The sequence below is a fragment of the Oxyura jamaicensis genome, chromosome 14, assembly GCF_011077185.1.
Source record: "Oxyura jamaicensis isolate SHBP4307 breed ruddy duck chromosome 14, BPBGC_Ojam_1.0, whole genome shotgun sequence".
NCBI classification, from domain to species: Eukaryota; Metazoa; Chordata; class Aves; order Anseriformes; family Anatidae; genus Oxyura; species Oxyura jamaicensis.
The window spans coordinates 17,122,047-17,144,703 of NC_048906.1; the positions used below are offsets into that span (position 1 = coordinate 17,122,047).

General features: G+C 41.3%; 1 protein-coding gene and 1 long non-coding RNA gene across 2 annotated transcripts; one reads left to right on the forward strand and one right to left on the reverse strand.

The window, feature by feature from the left end:
* Window positions 1-1,353: 1,353 nt before the first annotated feature.
* LITAF (lipopolysaccharide induced TNF factor) lies at window positions 1,354-19,508 on the reverse strand. Its single transcript, XM_035339640.1, has 4 exons — window positions 19,214-19,508; window positions 4,739-4,921; window positions 4,182-4,341; window positions 1,354-3,850 (listed from the first exon to the last, which is right to left on the reverse strand). The coding sequence occupies exons 1-4, from the start codon at window positions 19,491-19,493 to the stop codon at window positions 3,742-3,744; spliced, it is 732 nt and encodes a 243-aa protein (XP_035195531.1). The 5' UTR covers window positions 19,494-19,508; the 3' UTR covers window positions 1,354-3,741.
* Window positions 19,175-21,014, forward strand: LOC118174361. Its single transcript, XR_004754629.1, has 2 exons — window positions 19,175-19,424; window positions 19,547-21,014. It is a non-coding gene; the product is annotated as an uncharacterized LOC118174361 (long non-coding RNA).
* Window positions 21,015-22,657: the final 1,643 nt, after the last annotated feature.

Genomic DNA, 22,657 nt, shown 5'->3' on the forward strand with positions numbered 1-22,657 from the left:
TGAATTTTTTATAAAATACCAGAACTATACATTTTGATAGTTGACACCTCTGTCAAGGTACTTGCACTTCTGAAGTTGTTTATTCCTAGGATGACAGCATGTGTTCTATTACCTTGTGTTGCTCAGCTGTGAAGAATAATTGACTGTTTTTTAGCACACAAATTAACTAGTTTCATCAAAAAGTTCTTTTGGTTAGATGGTCAGAAATGCTTTCCAAAACACTGCAATAAATAGCAGCTTTTTGAAACCACTGCTCTTGCTTAAGAACACCTTCTTGTGAGGCTGTCAGTTAATGTTTACTTAACAGTGTTTTTTTCCATCCCCCCCCCGCCCTTTTTTTAATGTCATTTGCATGGTGAGATGTTTCTTTCAGGCTCACACATCATTAGAAATAATTAAGTTTGGGCACTGTGCAAGATTGGTTGATTAAAGACAGAAGTGTAATGGAAATAACGCTGTCTGAGTGGAACAGAGAGTAATGTCATCCTTGAAAGCTAAGGAAGGTGGTGGTTGGGGAAGGCTTCATCTGAATTTGTTGAGTGAGGTTGGAGGGTTTAAGGTGGTCCCCACTCTCTCCTTAGGCATTTGTGGAAATGGGATGAGCACATCAAGTCAGCATGCCACTTCTGGACCTATCAGCAGAGGAAAACTGTTTGTTCACAACTCAAATTATTCATTAACCTATATTTTGGTTAATTTGTTCATAAAAAATGCATTAGAACAGACGTGCAAGTTATCAGCTTCACCTTCCTGTATCTTCTGCATCTCAGAAAATAAATACGCATACATAAAGTGCATTGCTTCACACATACAAAAGGAAAAAAAAAAAAAAAAAAAAGGAAAGGATAACCTTGCATGATTAATCGGACTGATTCCCACTGAATGTAAGGATATTTAGTACTTATTTTCTCCCTTTAGGTCACTGGTATGTCACATGTATATGGGATTATTTAGTTGTATTGCAAGTGAAAGTTTTACGCAAAAGAATTTAAACTAAAAGAAAAAAAATAACCATCACTGACAATCATAAGAAAACTCTGAGGTCTGTAATTTTTATATCATTTGCACCATTCTTTTAGCTGTCAATAACAGTTTATCAAGACTAAAACTTATTATGCACGTCCTTTGGGAGCCACAGCTGAGACCTCTTCCAAAGAGGTCCCAAGGACCAAAACCTTCCCGTGCGCCCCTCTTTCTCCAGGTTGCCTATTCACCCTCTACACACACCACATCTCAGCTAGAGAGGCCATGCAGTCCCATCCCAATACAAGGGATCCAGATGAAAAGAGAGCAGGCAGCACATGGTGAAGCACAGATAGGTCCTAGAGAACAAGAGGGAGCCACAAGACCAAAAGTATTTCAGGAAGATTTATTATCAAAAGAGAAAACACATACTTCAGTAGTCACTGGGATATTCTAACATTTTCAAATGTGGCTGTGTGTAAGCAGTTTATCTGCACACCACAGAAAGCCATTTCTGAGAGATTTGGCCCAAGAGAGGCACTGAAAAATTGCATCCTATAGTTACATTTCTTGACACTATTTTAACATTCACGTTTGGAAACATTCCAAATGCTATAATTTTCCAATTATAATCACTAGATACAAAAGAAGGTTTTTATTTTAAATACAATCAGCTTTAAAAACAAACAGTAACTTCAGAAATTCAAACAAAGCATTTTCCATATTCAGCAAGTTATATCCTCAATTTCTCTATCTAAAATAAGTGTAACAATCAAGTTACTTTGGCACATTCTGAAGATAAATCCATACACAAGAGAACATGTACAGGCTTTGTATTTAAGGAAATTTAAGCATAGAGGGGGCAGAAAAAAGTTTTGAAGAATGCTTAATTACATGGAGTAGCTGCCAACATTCCCTGTCTTATTCTTAGTCCATAACAGCAATTTAACAGATGCATTTTACTATGCTCATAAAACCAAAAGAAAACCCACATAAATTATAATTATTGGAGGGAGGGGGGAGGTGGTCAGTGTTCTTCTGCCTCATGATGCTACCATCTTAGGTTTTCCAACCAGCACTTCGTAGAGAAAGGGGGAACTAAGGGAAGGTATGCTTCATTGCTTCTTCTTGTGTTACTCTGATGATAAACTGACCAAAAAAAAAAAAAAAAGAATACATTTTTTGTGAAATCCAGGCAAAAAAAGGCTGCCTGTGACTTGCATAAGTGAGGACCAGTGACTGTGTCATCAGAACAGAAAATTCAATGGAACACCACCCAGGTCCTTAAAGAACATCAGATGACCCACAAACAGCACCAATTTATAAATACTAATTAACAAGGCCTAGACATTGTATTTGTAATCCACAAAACTCAGATTTCAAATGTGAAGTGTTCAAAGATTTTTGAAAAGTTAACTTACACCAAATATTTATAGAAGGCACATCTGACAAGAACAATAAATGCAGTATTTATTTTAGCTTTTTACAGAGATTAATACAGTCTTAGCATCACAGCCTTGTTTAAACACTTGTCTGCCTTCTCTAGACAGGTATCATTCAAATGCATGTAGATGTCACTTGGACCTAGTCTGGTGTTCAAAATAGTTCAATCTTCAGAGTGCCACTTGTTAATTTTCTGTGATCACCATCTAAACTAAGCATATCCAGCTTAGGTTTCTGAGAACAGAACTTATCTTTCATTTGGAAAAATCAGAGTACAAGTCTAAATAATCATCAGAGAAACTCCTTAACAAACATGCTACCTTCTCAATGAAGAAACCACAACTAACAGATCAACAGTTAAAAATACGGGTCCTGTATTTATTTGTGTTTTGCAGGTGAAATTCCAGCTTTAAGATAAGACTGAGGTTTGTTTATGGTCCACCAGTGAACTCATGTAAATGTATAAGGAAGCCTTCCAATACTACAACTGAGGCTCTATTGGCATTTCCAATGAGGTGGGGAGAAGAGAACATTTCACAGACTAATAAATCAGCACTAAAAAAAAAAGAAAAAAAATCTGGAAAAAAAAATATATTCAAAATTCCTGTATAAGCATCTTCACTGCAAAGTAGAGATACTTCTGGACTCAAAACCGGCAAGGAAATTCAGGCACTAGATTGAATCACTGCTGATGCACAATAACCTGAGTTATTGTTTACCACCATTTGGTAATGCAACTTCCAAAAGGAAGAAGACTTTAGGTTTGATTGTCTTTCACAGATAAAGTTTTAAAGTGAATTTTAGTGCTCTTAAAAAGGTGCCCAAATGATGACATCAGGGACCAAAATCACTTCTTTTGTCAGAGGGGCACGTCTGTTAGAGGCAAGCAACTCCCTGCCAATTTGTAAACAGCACTGTTGCAAAAGCATCAACACCAAGCATGAGACTATATGGTTCTCCAGACATTCTCCTCTTGGTCTGTGCTGAGGCTCTAAACAAACACACCAGTGTGCAACATGACCGAGATGAGATTAACCAGACTGACATCACCAATCTGTTTTTGCATAAAGCAGAGAGGGACAACACTTAGTTGCTGGACTGGTGCTGGACTGCGTGGCCCATAAAGATTACACGTACTTTCTACAGACCCAAGTCAGAATCCTTTATTCTTAGCAAATTCTTATTCAAACAACCTAGCAATAAACATTATTTTTGATTGGTTTCCAGTGACAGGATGCACAGAAACAATCACAAAGCCTCCATGAAGCTTCAGAAGGGGCTTACAGAGGTGCTAGCCAACTTCAAATCAATCAATTATCAATGTTTAAACACTGCCTATAAACGCCTGTAAGAACCAACATGAGCATTGCAGTTCGGACAGAAGTGATCCACATCTTTTAGGGCATCAATGCAAAAGGGAATTAAGCAGCAGCCAGCTATGCACCTGCAAAGGAAAAAAAAAAAAAAAAAAAAAAAAACATACAATTTTAACACTTGTTACATACACAAGAAGGTTAAATATATTTCCTACAAAAGCTATCCATAAAACTGGTGCCATGGAGCTTTAGGAAGAATGCACATCACTGGTTGTTGCAGACCTGCTTTGAGGTCCTGTAGGACTTACACTCAACATGGGCTATTCCAGCCATTGAGGGTCAGAATTGAGACAAAATGAGAAAGCAACAAAGCTGAGAGCCTTCAAGATATTTGTTACTCCTTAGAGCTACCAGTCATGTGAAAAGAGAAAAATAAAGTGAAAATGTGAATCAGCCTACCCCAGCAGGCAGAGGCCACCACATGACAGCCAAGTCAATGCTCCTGACTCATACAAGAGACGCGTCACAATCATCTGGTTACAGGAAGGGCAACACATCTGAACTGGGCGGTCATAAAATACCACTACAGGTTGCTGCACATACACCGTCTGAACTGTAACTGAGCAAAGAAATATTTTGTTTATTCAATGGGTAAACAAGGAAGAAAAGATAGTTTATCAACTTCCTCTGAGCTACAACCAGGTAAAATTCCAAAATATTTGAGGATAAGAGCAATGAAATACACAATGACAAAAAGAAAATAGTATGGCATTTCGTAATGCAAAACGGATTGTCTAAGAGTAAGTCTGCATTAAAAACTGTAGAAAGGTGAATTACATTATTGACATCAGTGTGCTCTGTGGGTATCACAAGACTTGACTGACCTTATTCACTCTGAAAATATTTCTGGGTAGGTAGGGAACACCTTTAACCACAATCTTTAAGTTTCTGCACAGCAGCTATTACAGCCGCTTGACACCTCTTTAACATGAGGTACAGTAAAGTTTCAGGCTTACCGGGGTTACTTGCTGGCATAGGCTGTCCTGTGTACGGAGGAGGGTTCATCCCCTTCCCATCTGGTTTCTGGCCAGGGTCTAAGACAGGATAGGGGTGGGGATAGTTCACGTTGATTCCTGTTGTTTCCTCATAAGAAGGTGGTGCAGATGGGGCAGGGATGCCACTCGGGGCAGACATTGTATCTAGAACATAATGGAGATAAAAATCGTAACTAAGGATTTTATTTAGGAGAAGTGGCAACTAACTGGGCTTTATTCGGACACAAAGCAGGTAGTTAACTAGATCAAAATGCACATTTCACAGACCAAAATGTATTGACTGATTTGTTTCTGATACTGTTAAAAATTAATCTTGATTTTGTTGTTGCTTTCTTCTCTCTTAATTTTACTGTTTTTTGTTTTTTTTTTTTTTTTATTACACATTTTCCCACCACAAATCATTCCTTTATAAATTAAAAATGCTAAAAACAAGGCTATCATGCATCTTTAGTAGTATACTAAGCTATCTGTCAGTTTCTCCCAGTTCTGTAAGAACCAGGTGTCCCCACTCTCCTCCAAAAACAAGAATTATGATGGGATGCACAATAGTTGCTAACTAATACAAGCCTGGCTTGTGGTAAAGCTCAAATATTTAAAACAGAATATTGATCTTTGCCATGATTTGTAATAAATAAATACTTATATTGAAGGAAAAAGAAACCCCAAACAACTAAGTACATCCAACTCAATTCAAAGCTTTTGTAATTCTCAAGTAATTCTAAAGTTTCTCATTTTTGCTGCTTACCAAGGTTTCAATGAATTTGTTAATGGAACTTTTCTCTATCAATTACTATTGTATTATTTTATTACAGAATACAGAATGCTAACCATTGCTTTTTCTCCATGTGGAAATAATGACAGATTCCAGCACGGACTTCCTATCTTTCTCACTGTCTACACACTCCCTACACTCTGCCAATCAATTTCTTTTTCAAACAATCTCTCATGGCATCAACACTAGTTAAGTATCTCCTATCTTCTCTTCCTAAGGACCATCAGACAGATCAATTAGAACCACACTCAGTCCTCTTCAGTTGCACACTTCATCCCTCTATGTACATGCAAGTCTTTCCACTCAGTACGATATGGGGTGGGAAACCTGTGTCTTGACACACTCATTCTGTATTCTTATAGTAGGGTAGGAACAATAACTTACCATAGCACCAGTATGAACAAAATGAGTAAGAGAAATTGCAGTGATGATCAAAAAATGTATGTTAAAATGACTCAAAACAATAGAGCATTACTGTCAAACCTTGCTGCTTTCTCTCTTTCATACTATGAACCCTGCTACTAAGTTTTGATATAAAAAAAAAAAATATTCCTGTACTGAAGAGCTGAAACATGAGCTAAAAGAAACACTTCATTGAACATAATGAAATGGATTGATAGCCATTACTAAAAATCAGTAACAGATGTTTCCAATAAATAAGGAAATAAAAAGAAAAGCAGCTTGCTGGGAATATATGCAGTGTCTTGTGGTATGAAAAACCATGCATTATAAGCACAATTCTTCCTACTGTTCATACCACATCTAGGGACATCACTGCATTGCTACGCTGCACAGTAAACACAGGACCTAAACATACTAAGCTAATCTTAAAACAAAAAGCTTATTTTCTGAAGCTTAAGACTACCAAGTTATTTCCACCCCAAGTTCCTTTTCTATGTTATATAAAAATGAAATCTCATTCCCAAAAAACAAACCAAAGAGGAACATGGTTAATCACAGACACAAGCTAACTCAAAGCTGAACATTAAAGACTGAAGTTTAGACCTGGTTAAACTCACAAGGTCAATCAGTGAACGATCCTTTCCTCACAAGCTACCCTACGCTGTAGGTTTTTACAATCCAGTAAATTTACTGTAAATTGGCTGCCGATATGCAAAGGCACTACATAGATGAACAAGGAAAATAAAAGTGAAGGATCCTTAAATAAATTTGCATTGTCCATGAAGACACAGCTAGATTTGTGGCCTAGCAGGCAAGAGAGGGATAAAAAAAAAATCTCAACATAAAAGCTGGCTAATCCGTAAGTAGTTCTGCAAGTATTTAAATTGCCTTTGGGGAACTTAATTTCTGAGAAAAAGGAAGATCACCATTTCTTTCACACAGAAATCAATACAAAGTAACAGCAGACAATGGAGGAACAACAGTCAGGGGAAAACCAGCCTAAACTTGTTGTGCAATAGGTTATTGCACAATAGTTTCCTGACAGAGCAGCCTGAATAACCCTTTTACTTTTAAGCTAGAGTGATTACTTTATCAGAGAAGAGATTCCAAAGTAGAGAGAACTGCTGTAAATCTATGTATCTACAACCATCTCTCTCCAGGCTACCTCATTCCATTCTCTTTATACATGGAGGTGAGCTTCAAGATTTGTTCTTTCCAAAGAATGATATGCTTAAAAGCACCAGTAAAGCAACAAATTGCATCAGCAAGATTCATTCCAGGAAATAATCTAGCTATTTTGAACACAGAACTGCTCATATAAGTACCAAACCAACAAAATCATGGGACTTCACCACCACATATTTTGAAAGAGGATGTTCTCATGCAAATGTCACAAAGTGTAAAACCCTTAAGTGAAAATATTCTGGACCTGGAAATTAGCACGTTGTAGTGGGTTTATGTGACAAGGTTTTGGTAGCAGGGGGCCATAGGCGTGGCTTCTGTGAGAAGGATCTAGAAGCTGCCCCATGTTTGGTAAGGGCCCCACTGCTGACCAGAACTGAGCCAATAAGTGATGTTGTTTGCGCCTCTTTGAGAGCAGATTTAAGACAGGGAAAAAAAAACGCTGCGCCACACAGCAGCTGGGAGAGTGAGAGGAGTGAGGAACAGCCTTGCAGGCGCCAAGGTCAGTGAAGAAGGAGGGGGAGAGGTGCTCCAGGCGCCGGAGCAGAAGTCCCCTGCGGCCTGTGGTGAGGACCATGGTGAAGCAGGATGTCCCCCTGCAGCCCATGGAGTACCACGGTGGAGCAGGGTTCCACGCTGCAGCCCGTGGAGGAGACCACGGTGGAGCAGGTGGCCCTGCACCGACGGAGACTGCGGCCTGTGGAAGACCCCTGCCGGAGCAGATTCCGGGCCGGACCTGCAGCCCGTGGAGAGGAGACCACGCAGGAGCAGGTGACCTGGCAGGAGCTGCTGCCCGTGGGGGACCCAGGTTGGAGCAGTTTGCTCCCGAGGGATGGACCCCGTGGTACGGACCCATATCTGGAGCAGTTCTTGAAGAGCTGCTGCCTGTGGGAAGCCCACGCTGGATCAGTTCAGCAAGGACTGCATCCCGTGGGTGGGACCCCACAGCACAGGGGACGAGAGTGACTAAGAAGGAGCGGCAGAGAAGAATTTCTATAGACTGACCATAGCCCCCATTCCCCCGTTCCCCTGCGCCGCTCGGGGGGAGGAGGTGGAAGAGGGTGGATGGGGGGGGGAAGGTGCTTTTGGTTTCTTTCCTTTGTTTCTCACTTCTCTAGCTCATTCGTAATAGGCAATAAATCTTACTATCTCCCTATGCTGAGTCTGTTTTGCCCATCACAATAATTACTGCGCGATCTCCTCGTCCTTATCTCAACCCTTGAGCCCCTTTTATCGTATTTTCTCCCTGTTCCTCTTTGAGGAGGGGGAGTGAGAGAGCGGTTGTGGTGGAGCTCGGTCACCCACCTGAGCGAAACCATCACACACGTGGAGCCCTGCTATTAGTGAGTTATAAAAGAAATGCCCCCAAAATAAATGTCATTTTCTCCTAAAATATGGCTTTCTCTACTGTTTAAAATGCACCTTCTTCTGCCTAAGTCCCAGTAAATACAATCACATTCTTCAGTCAGAAAAACTGATCACTTAAGCAGCTAGAGTGCAGACAAATACCCAGCAGATCTACCAGATCAGAACCTGAATGGAAGCTGAAGCTGCGATGACAACAGCAAACATCATGAAGGGGTGTGTAAGCAGAATCAGTACCTGTATGACAGCTGAAAAAGGTCTGCTGCTCTGGGAAAGCTGCATGGGAGTACAGTATCTGAGAAACAAACAGGTGAGCAGATTGCAAAGAAAAGCATCAAGAACAATCAGCCAGGCTAGAGAGGAAGAATTTTGAGAAAAAGCCAAATTAACTGAGGTTCCTTAATTTCAAGAGGCCAGAGAGAATAATGACAACAGACAGGTAACAATGAAGAAGCTCTGAATAAACTCTTATTTGACACAACTTCAATGAAAACTTTAAGAAAAGCTTCAAAATAATAAACTTTTCTTTACGTCTAACACTGAGACTATTTAAGCACTGGAAAAGCTGGCTAAAGAGTTGCAGAGCCTTCCCTCCATAAAGTTTTGACCAAAGCTTTTATTGATGTATTTGTCATACAGCATTAAGTAGATTCAAGAATCTCTTCACATCCCTTGCAACTGTATTTTCCATTAGTTCAGCACTATTTGTTGAAAATAAATCCAACACTAATTTTAAACATGTACTTTTATATACGCTGTTTCCAAAGTCAAATGCTACTTTCTCTGAAGTTAAGGCCCAAATCCTGAATAAACTGCTTGCAAACGAGTTCCTATCCACAAAACTCATTGCAAGACTGGGTCTAGAATTAACTAAAAACCAGCTTCACCTAGAAAAAGGAAACCAACCAGCATTATAAAAAGTTGCTGAGTATCAATATTATCTGAGTTTCAGGTAAGATAGTAACTCGAGTAAATTGATATGGTAATAAGCATTAACTTAAAGATTAGATAGCAATGAAAACAAAGGACAGAGGGACATTCTAGAAATGGTTTTCAGCATTTTGTTTTAGCTCAGGCAAGTCTTACAGCCTGAGATAGTAACGTATGCTGTACCACTCTGCATATCCTCATAAAAGCACTAAGAGAATTTCCACAGTTACCATCTGCATTTTGCTCATTGCAAACAAGCACAGCTTATGCCTTTACTGGTATGTTTTACAGATACATTCTTATATAAAATATCACTGATACAGAGTTGTCTCGGAAGAGCAACTAGGGCATAACGCCTGAATGCAAAGAGAACAAAAAGTTTAAGTCACAAACCAACACCAGATCATATAAAAATTGATACAGCCTTAAGCACCCATATAGGACAGAGAAGACTGGAATTTCTAACACATTAACAAACTGTACCTAGCTACTTACGTAAGGACATACATCATGTGAGGAACAGCTAAGGGTACTCAGTTTGTTCAGCTGAGAGGGGACTGAGGGAAGACCTCACAGCTGTCTACAACTTCCTCATGAAGGGGTGTGGAGAGGAAAGAGGGAAGTGCTGATCTCTGGTTACAGCTGACAGGACACAAGGAAATGGCTTAAAGCTGTGTCAGGGGTAGCTCAGACAGTCAGGAGCAGGACTCAAAGATCTTTTTGGGTTCCTTCCAATTCAAGGTACTTTGTGATCCTATGAAATGACAGCAATTTACTAATTTAAAGATAAACTGAACTTACATGACTAAAATAGAGGCACCAAAGCAAGCTGATGGCAGAGGCAGAAATCAAGCCCACGAGTTTTGTCTTCTTAAAACAGACTTTCAAACGCTGCTCCCAAATAATTCAAAAAGGAAGACTGGTGACAAGTACTCAACTGTAAGAAAAGACAAAGGATAAGACTGATAACTTTTTGGTACATTTGACTTCCCTGTTATCTGCTACTTGCACATATGCAAACCAATAGGCCATCTCAAACCAGGATAAGCAAACATTGAATGACCAACAAGCACACTAAATGCAAGACTGGGTCTTTTACACAAGAGTTTCCATTTACATCTGGAAGTTTCAGATCCAAATGCCTCTTAGCACAGAGGAGAACTGAGCAGTTCTTGCTTCTGTTCCCTGTCTCTCACTACCCTTCTGCTTCAAGTCTTTAGAAATGCATGTAGTAAGACAAAAACCAATGGCTTCAGCTACTTATCCCACACTTCTGCTTTTCATTAAAAAACAAAACAGAACAAAAACCCTCTTGTATTCTAGTTGCAGAGAAAGGAGAATATTGACTCACTGTGCTACTCAGCTGCACTAACTCTGGTTAGGTGAGTCACTAGACTCCAAAGAAAAAATAATAAATAGAAAAAGCAGCAGCTCCTTTCTCCAGATTTTTCTTTTTGTTCATTCTCTCAAGAGAAAGAATCACAAATACTTGTACCTGCTCACACGTGTCTTAGCCCAAATCATTTCCTTCATAAGCACATACTAAGGCAGAACACCTGCATGGGGCAAAGCACTCTTCTAGCTTATTGCTTTATGCAGAGATCTGTTGCTCCACATACAGAATAGCATTGGCATAAAGGTAGGAAAAAGCCTGGTAAAAGCTACAGCATTCACAAATCACTCTAAGTGCAACCAGCTCATTAGATTAGTTACTTATGCTAGCTGGAGACCTGGAAGACAAGCAGCACATCCTACCAACAGCAAGATGCATGGATATCCTCCTGCCCAACAGAGGATGCAGCACAGCGCTCTGCCACTTTTATAACTGCACCAAAGCCACATACATTTTGGGGAATTGAAGCCTTTTAGAACTGTTGGCTGCTAAGCAAAACTCAGCAGTATGCAGCACTGTGCAGTTTTGCATTTTGCAAAATCAGATTTCTGTTGATTCAAGTGCTCCCCATCTCCCCAAGTTAATCCCTAAACTACAAACCCATGCAGCAAGCTGAAACCCAAAGCATGGCCTGCACGTACTGCCTAACCCACACTGCCAGTTCTAACATGGCGAGAGGAGTTTGCAGGCTGTATCTGAAAAAGCACAGCACCTGGCTTAACTCTCCTTTTACCTTGCTACTCCATAAACTGAACTAAGTAAATCAGACTTCTAAGGTAACTTATCTGAGGAAATTATTAGCCAAGGGTTCCTTATAAAGCCTTCTATCACACACTGCAGGGTTTGTATCTGACTGGAATCTCCCAAGATAAATCCTTGACTTGGAACTAAAAGTATGCTCACAGGCAGCTATATACTGCAGGTTTCAGCTGGGTTACAGCTCATCAGACATGAGAACTTCTTGATAATGTTCATGTAATTAAAAAACAAACAAACAAAAAACACCGCTATATAGGTGACACCTTACATTTTAATTAAATAGCTGCACAGTGTTCCTGAATACATCTTCCCACTGCACAGGTTTCTCAGAAATTGGGTAGTTTCTGTGGAGCGCAAATTCAAATGTTGAATTATAAAGCCTAGTGTAGAAGACTTACTCTGATCTTGTTCATCAAAATGAATACAGGGTAACTCCAAAGGAATGTATGTCACAGTCCAGGAACTACAGAGGTATTACTTAACGCGCCCAAAACATAACAGGTTGCCCTGTAATAATCAATACCTCTGCCATCTGACAGGTAACACACATTCACACATGAACGTATGCCATTGTCTTTTCCTAGGAAGAGAAATGGCTTCAAGATTCCTTTTCTCTCAAGGGCCAGATTTACTTTAAGAACACATAGGGAACATTATCTGTGTCATACTCCAAAACACAGAGAGGAGGACAGAGCTACAGAGCTGCAGTCATCTTCTCCTTCCCTCTTCCCACTCTGTTCATGATGCTGATCAGTTGGGGTCAGGGTCTGGCTCATGCCTTTCACCTGTCTTCACCTCATGGTACCAACTACTCCTTTCCTCACCCAATATGAACACATATTTATTACCATTTTTTCACCAGAGGATGCAAACCCCATCTCATGAGAATTATTGATACTGCTCAGATCAGTTTGTTAAGATTGTGTAGTTTAAAACTTCACCGTTTTTCTGAAGACAGGATATCAAACATGTATCCTAAGTGTGGAAAAATACCTTTTACCCAAGGACAAACACAGAGAAAAAAAAAAAAAAACACAGGAGGGGAAACCAATCAAAAGTAGAAAGGTAGAGTCATTTGTGCTTCAACCAACAATTAAAATGAATCAGAGGGCAATGATGTTTTTAATCCCAGCTAGTTTCCTGGCATGCACCAAAGTTCAGCAGAAACGGATTCCACAGCAGTGCACAGGTAACACGCCACGAGCAGAAACTTATGCGCCAAGTGCTGCTCCTGATAGCCTGCAGAAACTGGGAGAGACTGTGGTGGCATCTCCTCGACCAGCCAAACCTGTAATGCAATAGGAAGTACCACTCAGCTAAGAATGGAAAAGTAAATACACTTACTACATTCCAGAAAAATTTTCCTCATCTGAAAGCTTCCTTAGCTACTCAGGTACAGACCCAAAATACTCTACTTGTAACAGGCCAACCTGAAACTCAATCTTACTATAAAGAAAATATATTTGGGCTGAATCTTCAATGCCTGTTGTAAGAAGCCTTTATGAAAGATAAATTTAATTAGCTCCATGGAAGTTTCAATTAAGAACTTTTCCATTGTTTGGCATGGATTTAAAACTTCCTTGTTTTTAATAAAAAGAAATATATATCCTTAGAACTGTGCATTAGCAAATATATGTCCTAAATTAAAAATAAATAAATAGAATAATTAAAAAAAAAAAAAAAAAACTTGTCACTGTGGCTACCTACCACCATGGAGTGAGTTTTCAGTCATATCAGCTCCTAGCATACAAGTGGCACAAGGGGAGATGGCAAGAACACTCATGCAAACAAATGTAAGCAGATCATGAAACCAAAATTTCAGACCATCTGTTTTTACTTTCACTGAATGTCATTTCAAAACTCAGAATCAATACATGCGCACTCTGAGTAAGAGGAGAGATGTTTTTGTTACAAGCATTTACTAGGATAACTTGGAAAAAAAGTAAATAGCTTATTTTCCACTGTAAGTTTTATCTTCCACTGTAAGGAATGTTGCTGAATGCAAATTCATCTAAACATGTGACATCAGTTTGCTTTCAGAATTTTTACTGAGATGAACAACACTAGCAAAGAGGTCATAGAAGACGACCAGCCTGGCTGAACAGAGTTGTGGCTAGAGCTTAGGAAAAAAAAGAAGGTTTATGATCTCTGGAAAATAGGGCAGGCCACTCAGAAAGATTATAAGGATGTTGTAAGAATGGGTAGGGACAAAATTAGAAAGGCCAAAGCTCATCTGGAGCTCAATCTGGCTACTACTGTTAAAGACAACAGAAAATGTTTTTCTAAGTACATTCACACAAAAAGGAGGACTAATCTAGGAGGACTAGAATCTCCATCTTTTACTGGATGTGGGGGGAAACTTAGTGATGAGAAATGAGGAAAAGGCTGAGGAGCTTAATGCCTTCTTTGCCTCAGTCTTTAACAGCAAGACCAGTTGTTCTCGAGATACCCAGTACCCTGAGCTGGTGGAAGGGGATGGGGGGCAGAATGCAGCCCTCACAATCCACAAGGAAATGGTTGGCAACCTGTTACAGCACTTAGATGTACTCAAGTCAATGGAGCTGGATGGGATCCACCTGAGGGTGCTGAGAGAACTGGCGGCAGAGCTGGCCAAGCCGCGTTCCATCATTTATCAGCAGTCCTGGCTATCAAGGGAGGCCCCAGTTGACTAGTGGCTAACAAATGTGATGCCCATCTACAAGAAAGGCTGGAAGGTAGACCTGGGAAACTATAGGCCTGTTAGTTTGACCTCAGTGCCAGGGAAGCTCATGGAGCAGATGATCTTGAGTGTCATCACGCAGCACTTGCAGGGCAAGCAGGCGATCAGGCCCAGTCAGCATGGGTTTATGAAGGGCAGGTCCTGCTTGACGGACCTGATCTCCTTCTATGACAAGGTGACGCCCTTGGTGGATGAGGGAAAGGCTGTGGATGTGGTCTACCTTGACTTCAGTAAGGCTTTTAACACCGTTTCCCACAGCATTCTCCTCAAGAAACTGGCTGCTCTTGGCTTGGACTGGCGTACGCTTCGTTGGGTTAGAAACTGGCTGGGTAGCCGGGCCCAAAGAGTCGTGGTGAATGGAGTTAAATCCAGTTGGAGACCAGTCACTAGTGGAGTCCCTCAGGGCTCAGTACTGGGGCCAGTTCTCTTTAACACCTTTATCGATGATCTGGATGAGGGGATCGAGTGCACCCTCAGCAAGTTTGCAGACAACACCAAGTTAGGTGTGTGTGTTGATCTGCTCAAGGGTAGGAAGGCTCTGCAGGATGACCTGGATAGGCTGGACCAATGGGCTGAGACCAACTGTATGAAGTTCAACAAGGCCAAGTGCCGGGTCCTGCACCTGGGGCACAACAACCCCAAGCAGCGCTACAGGTGGGAGATGAGTGGTTAGAAAGCTGCTTGTCAGAGAAGGACCTGGGAGTATTGGTTGATAGTTGGCTGAATATGAGCCAGCAGTGTGCTCAGGTGGCCAAGAAGGCCAGCAGCATCCTGGCTTGCATAAGAAGCAGTGTGGCCAGCAAGGCTAGGGAAGTGATTGTCCCCCTGTACTCAGCTCTGGTGAGGCCGCACCTCGAGTACTGTGTTCAGTTTTAGGCCCCTTGCTACCAGGACATCGAGGTGCTTGAGTGAGTCCAGAGAAGGGCAACGAAGATGGTGAGGGGTCTGAAGAACAAGTTTTAGGAGGACTAGCTGAGGGAGCTAGGATTGTTCAGCCTGGAAACGAGGAGGCTCACCCTCTACAGGTACCTTAAAGGAGGCTGTAGCGAGGTGGGGGTTGGTCTATTCTCCCATGTGCCTGGTGACAGGACGAGGGGGAATGGGCTAAAGTTGCACCAGGGGAGGTTTAAGGTGGATATTAGGAAGAACTTCTTTACTGAAAGGGTTGTTAGGCATTGGAATAGGCTGCCCAGGGAAGCGGTTGTGTCACCATCCCTGGAGGTCTTTAAAAGACATTTAGATGTAGAGTTTAGTGATATGGTTTAGAGGAGGACTTGTTAGTGTTAGGTCAGAGGTTGGACTAGATGATCTTGGAGGTCTCTTCCAACCTAGATGATTCTGTAAGCCTCTGTTCTTGCTATCCAAATGAAGAACAAGGTGACAACATCATCTGAAAGCATTAAGATTTTTTTTAGAAGAGCACCAAAAGTTACTATTTTATTAGACTTAACACTTTAGGGAAGACTTCATTAAATGATAGATTTGTTGGATCAAAAAAAATACAACACATGTTAACTCAGTCCTGCATGGTTCGGTGCAAGACAGCAGATCTCAAGCAGGAACACAAGACCTTCCACTCAGGATGAAGAAAGAGTGCTGGGTAGCGGCTGGGAACGCAGCAGAGGAGCTGTCAGGAGAAATGGGGCTGTAAAATAGCCCAGTGTGAGGGGCTTAAGCTGAGGAAGGGAGCAGACAATACTGAAATGAAATGACAGAAGATGCATGGGGTTGCCAGGAGCACAAGAGCTAAGCCGCTGTCGCCCTGCCATCGCCATCCTAAAAGCTTACAGTGCATCTCACAAACTCCTGCCCGACTCTGGACTCTTGCTGCTCCATCCCCATCTCACTGCTGGCTCCTGGATACAATCCCCTTCCCATATTCCCATTCCTCAGGTTTATTCCAAGAAGTTGTCCCCAGTTTGAAAGACACTACCTAAGCATGTCTCAAAGTGCAGGATCCAGTTCTGTTTTAAGACATGCATACTAAATACTAATTAAGTTAGGACAAAACTGATGCAAAAGATACCAGTCTTCAAATGTAAACAAAAATTAAATTGCTTTAATGACTTCCTCATTGAGGACAATTCGCCAGAAATCCACCTTTATTGCTGAGCTATCCCCATTGCTGCCAGCTTGATTCAGGTCACTGAGGCACTAATTCATCCCAAGTACAGAGACCACAGAGTGGAACTGCAGCAGATGTTAAACACCCCTACCCCAAGTACTGTTGTACACCTACTCAAATGCAGATTCTGGATCAGTATCTTCATATCAAAAGGAAACTGGATTTTGGTAGCAGTCCTGACTTTTTTCCATAGTTTACAAAGCATAATGTAAATAGATATATTTGAGAACATATGAATTTTAACACATGAATTTTAAGATTAAGACCCATTTTAAGACAAGTTTGATTTGCTCACTTTTATGCAAGATGCTTTGGAAACCTCTGTCTGTCCATATTAGAAACTGTAAAAAAAATTACGCTTAACTTATAACCAGCTTCTGTTGTGTCTATATCATCCTTTAAGTAGCTTGTTGACAACTTGCATATCCTAGTGTTTATCCCATAAATTTCTACAACCGTAACTTCTCAACTACAGTTCTCAACCACCTGCTCCTGTCTGACAAAGCTCTGCTGGTCCATGTTTATACACTGCTGATGTTTATATACTTGAGTAGTCTCATGGTCTTCCCAGCAGACTAAGCAGAAACGTGGAAAGGTTTATTAGGAAGGGAGTTGTGTATTCAGTCCAGTGTGGGACTGGCCACATAGCTAGGACAAACACAGGAGCTGGTGCAGAAGGAAAGGACAACGTGACTACTGGCACAGTGTGTATGCAGGAGCAGTTATTTTGGTAACCCCTCACTTCCTTGTGTGGAAGGCATTGTTCTCAGCTTTCACACCAACCTCCTACTCACACTGCAGCTTTGGCAGATGGAAGAAAGCAATCAAAAGATGACTAATCTCTAAGTTTTCGTAGTACTGTATATTCCACAATTATATTTTTAAAAACCACTGACCTTCTGTTTTCTTTAGAAAAAATAATTTAAAAAAAGTTTCCCCTTCTGAGTAAGCTACAGATCTAATGCTGATCAGCTGGCCCCAGTCATGGCTCCTGCTGTGTGGCAGATGCTGCACAACTGAAGACAATCCCCATCTCTGCCTGCCTGAAGAAACAAGGTATAAGAAATCAACGCCTTTTAATAGATTTCAAAATGCTCATGATCATAATTTCTAGCACAAACTCTTCTAGTCTCAGTACTTATGGCCAATACTTATTTTCAACTGATGTTGCATTTTTCAGTTTTTACCACTGGCTAATTTGGGGCAGGTGGTTCTATTTAAAAACAGTATCTATCTTTTTTTGCTTCCCCCCACCCTACAAGATAGAAGCAAACAGGTTTCAGGTCTTCACAGCAGCATCCCTGGAATGATGACATCTCCTATGCCTTCCTTTTCTTCTTCCCACCCCATCTTTTTTTAAAATTTAATTAAGGAGGACATTTCAATTCTGAGACACAGATAACTATCAAGTAATAAAACAGTGTAAAAATAAAACCAAGCATCAGTCCCATTAATATATCGGTCTAATTTCTAATGGAAATTAGAATAGAATTTCTATTTCTAATGGAAATTCTTTAAAAAAGAACAAGATGACATCAGGATTAAAAGACAATCTCATCAAAAGATTAATCACTGTGGATGCAACCACAACTTCAGCTTGTCAACAGAATGATTGATGTTGATGCCCCTCTCGCTCTAAACATCAACCCTAAAGAAATATTTGAATTATTACTTCATACGCCCAGTGCAAACATGTGGCTTGAAGATTAGCCTGGGGACAAGAGAAAGAGAATGTAATAACCCACCTCTCTACTTAATATAAAGAAACAGAAAATAAAGGCTTATGAAAACAGATTTCCTAACCTAGTCTGGCCAAGTAAATATGCTGTCATCCTTCCCTGACTCGTTAGCTAAGATTTGGCAGGATTAATCTGTTTGCACTATTCCTCCTCAGTTCCCATTGCTAGAAACCCCAGGCTGCTCTCCAACATCATGGGTAATTACAGGGGCTCAGCTGTCTTCAGCAGCTGAAGACAGCTGCTGATCAGTGGCACCCGGAAGGAAAGGCAGACTGACAGCTAATCTTTTTTTTAAACAATCAGGCAGGATATACAGGTTTATGGGAGCACTCAGTATTTTTGCGGCATGCAGCAGCAAGCTGTAATGCAGCACTTGCTGGGGCCACCATCTTGGTTACCTGAACTCCAGACAACAGCTTCCTAACTCACCAACCTGCTGAGAAACATCCCGTTAAGGTCACACAGATTTCTCAGATGTTTGTGAAAGAATAAAACTCTGTGATACTTTATGAAAAAAAAAAAAAAAAAAAAAAAAAAAAAAGTTCAATACATTATTGTTTCAGTAAGACAACCAATGCCACTGAAGTCACACTGGATTTATCAACAAAACATTAGCAAATAAAACACTAAGAGACCAGAAATCGCATTAGGCAGGCCGTGGTCCTGAGCAGAGGAGACTACACACTTCAGGTTTGCTAAGGCAGAAAGTAAACGGCTAAACGCCCGTCGAGGCGGCGGGGGCAGCGCCAGCGCCACAGGGAGCTGATCTGCGCCGCGCCCTCAGGGGAACGCCCGGTGCCTTCTTCCCTTCCCTTCTTCTCTTCCTCTCCCTGCCCACAGCTTCGGTGACTACTGACAGATTCATCCGAAGGGCCCGGCGCTTTCCCGCCCGTCCCGGCTCCAGAGGCGCCCGCGCAACCCCGGCTCCCCCCAGCCGTCCCTTACCGCTCCGCAGCGGCCGCCGCCTGCCCTCCCCGCCGCCCGGCTGGAGCCGCCGTCCCGTCCTGTCCCTTTCTCCTCCCCTTCCCCGAGGCTGCACGAATCACGCACCTGCCCCGGACACCCCCGGCTCCGGGACCGTCCGCCCCCGCTCCGCCTCCCCGGCCTGCGACACCTGGCAGCGGGGCGGGAGGAGAAGGAAAACGAAATGCGAAAAAGAGCCTCGGGAAACAGGAAAAGTTCGACGCACGACGCCGGGAGTGGAGGCTGCCTCCTCAGAGAAACGTCCCGCTGGGAGGTCCTTCCCAGGGGCTACCCGCAGGTTCCGAGATTCACAGGGATCCTCAGCTTCCCCGTAATCAACATTGCCTGACTGCTTATTTCCTAGCATAGGAGGAAAAAATAAATCCTTCTCCTAATTCCTCGATACGCCTGTGTTACCAGGATCATCTCTTTCAGGCAATGCTGCATGTGACAAAACAGAAAAAGAAACCTCCCAGCAGATCCAGTGACATTAACTGGGGCTCTTAGAAGCAATTAATTGGATTCAGCCTTTGGAAGCTACACAGGTTGTTGCTCCTTCATCCATCCAACCCAACAGCTCAAAAATATGTGCCAAGGTAAGACAGAAACCATTACTGGCCAGATCCCTGAAAGGGATTCACCAAGGGCTGCTTCTGCTTCACTACTGCAGTTTAAATGAGCCAGTTGGCAAGACTTGTTATTTAAGTGCTTCAATCTGCTTTGGACTGGAAGGAGTCACCAACCCTCCAGGGCTCAGCAGGGACTCTATGGTAGGCCTTTTGGCTGAAAGTATCTAAAATCCGTTTAAGACTTTTCTTTGTGCTTAAAACCTTTCTTGGCCCTCGCCCTAAGTAACACATAAGCTTCAATTCAAGCCCATCCTAGGGCCAGGATTCAGGTTTCATAGGACAAAAGGTGCATTCAGTCCAACTGACGAGAATCCCAAGAGTCAACTCTGGGGTCAGAGGGTTCTGCCGTATTGCCTACAGGTATGTGTATGCAGGGTTTTGATCATACTGAAGTACAAGGGCTTTGCCAGCATGAATACTCATTGCCAGATTCTGTTAAAAAAAAAAAAAAAAAAAAAAAAAAAGTGGTGGGTTTTGCTTTTGTTTTGATTCGGCAGCAGTCAGTCCTTCCTGCTTGTTAGCATTTGACCCAGAGGGTAGAACGTGACTTAGATGTAACTTTTCATCATTGTCAAGAAATCACATTATAGGTCATGATATTTATCTCAGAAGCAAGATATGTGTAATTTTTGCCTTGGTGCCCTGGCTTTGCTAAAACTCGAGTAATCGTGCTCTTTGTAACTGAATCTCCTTTGCCAGGTGGATGTGAGCAGCTTAGAAGCCACAGCAGAGAGAAGCCAGGACTAAACGTATCTCCTGGGGTGCAGTAAGGCATGAGACTCATCTGAAAGCCCTTACTGCCAGTGCTATATTTTTTGCTTACATCTCATCACAGGCTGCCTCATGCTACTGCTTTTACCCCTATCTGCAGACCCCAATAACATTGTTCCATTTTGCCCTACCACTCTTCTTACCAAATGTCCATACACAGCTTGGTGATTAGGCCACTATCAGCATCAGTTTAGCAGTGCACGAGTGTATTTCCTCTCATTACCCCTCCTCCTGCCCACCTATCTTCACCATTTACCAGTTCCTCCTTTTCCAGTCCTTTTCTGGCGATGCAGAGTGAAGCAAGGGACAGCTTGACTGACTCTTCCTGGAGTCCACCACAGTAGACCAAGTGGCTGGGTGGGGACACGCAGCACAAACTCACTTCATGCTTGAGGAAACACAGCTAAAAATTGAGAGAAATCTTGATCATCTCTCCCACTCCGTGAGCTGTGTTCTGAAGATGATATATTTAACTTGTTAAAAAAAAAAAAAAGAAAAAGAAGAAAGGCCACATGACAAATTCAGAAAATTTACATAGGTCCCAATGCAGTATCCCACAAGAGCTCTGCTCTGTCACCTTTCTGGTGGTATGATGTACGAAGCGGCCCCACCCTTGGTATTTGGCTGTGACACTTTTGTCAGATGACCCTGCTGAGTCATCCAACAAGCATCATGAAACAGTAAACTACGTGGTATATTGTATATGTTTTGTTTGCAAACTAATGGCATGTAATTTATTACAGGACACCAGCAGATGTCAGTTTAACCCCCAAAATTAATGCCTTTGCATAGATGCTAGATTTATTAGCTTTTACTTCAGTCAGTTTCCACCAAAGAAAGTAAAATGAAGCTGAGAAGTTGATGTACATTCAATGTGCAGAAGTAGTAAACAAGTTTTAATGTCACCTTATTTTTTTCCTGCCTGGAAATTGTAGGATCTGCACACATACAGTTGGTTTTTGTAGTGATTTTGCATGTACTTATTTGTCAAGGCTAAAAAGAATCTTGACTTTTGATCACTTCAATAATACTAGATATTTAAGGAGATTTGTACTAGGTTGCAGTTTTAGACTGGCAGGCAAGGTTGATGCACAGATGTACATGCAAAGCAAGGTAGATGACATTAAGTCAAATAGCCTTAAAAAATGCTTTGTTTTTTTTGTTTGTTTGTTTGTTTTTCACTGCTACAATGGCTGATTCAAGTTGCAAACCAAACAGAACAAGAACTGCAACACACTGTGAACATTTAGCACAAAAAATATAAAGATGGACATTTTGGTATTGCAATTGCCAGTCAATATCTTGATCTACACAACAGCTAAAATTTAAGCCACCCATAGGTTTGCATTTCACTATATAAATATGTTAAAAGAGAAACTGGTGAGTTTGATAGGATTAGAAAATAAAAGCAATACAGCAGTGCCATCTAGAAGTGCAACACCGATGACAGCAAATATTTTGAATGATTTGCGTTCAAAGTAGTGAACCAAATGAAACCAAAAATCCGAAGTGGTCCTTTCTATATCATTCATTATGGAAGCATCAATGGGTTGAAATAATACCTCAAAGCCCCCAGGGGCTGAACTTCCAGATAGGATCAATGCCAATGAAGAATAAATTACTTACATTTATAATGTCAGATGGTACTTAATCAAAATTAAGCTTCTGCCCATGGGAGTGCTCACTGCCTGAGAATGTAGAGTTTGAATTTTAATTAAACTGGTAGAGCTTAGCACTGATTTTACTAATTCTAAATCTTTTATATGAACCTCACAGCTCATTTAGCTCACCTGTGAGCTAAGTTCTTTTTAATGTTATTTTGTGCATAATGCCAATATAAATCCTCTCCAGTTTTGTTAGCCTTTCATGTAATTTAAATAAGTTCACACAATCTTTTCCTGTCTTGACCTTTTTATTTCCATTATCAAAATACTGTTCTGTTAGGTTGTTACTACTAAAGAACTTGGATTAAAAAATCTAGGAAGTAAAATGAACTAAAGTTTTATTATACATATTTGTCAAAATAATCAGTATATGGAATGCACAGGTTTTTCTTATGTTTCTCCCTAATTAAACAATACTGACATGAAGATCAGTATTTACTCTGTGTATCAAATCTCTTAATTATGGA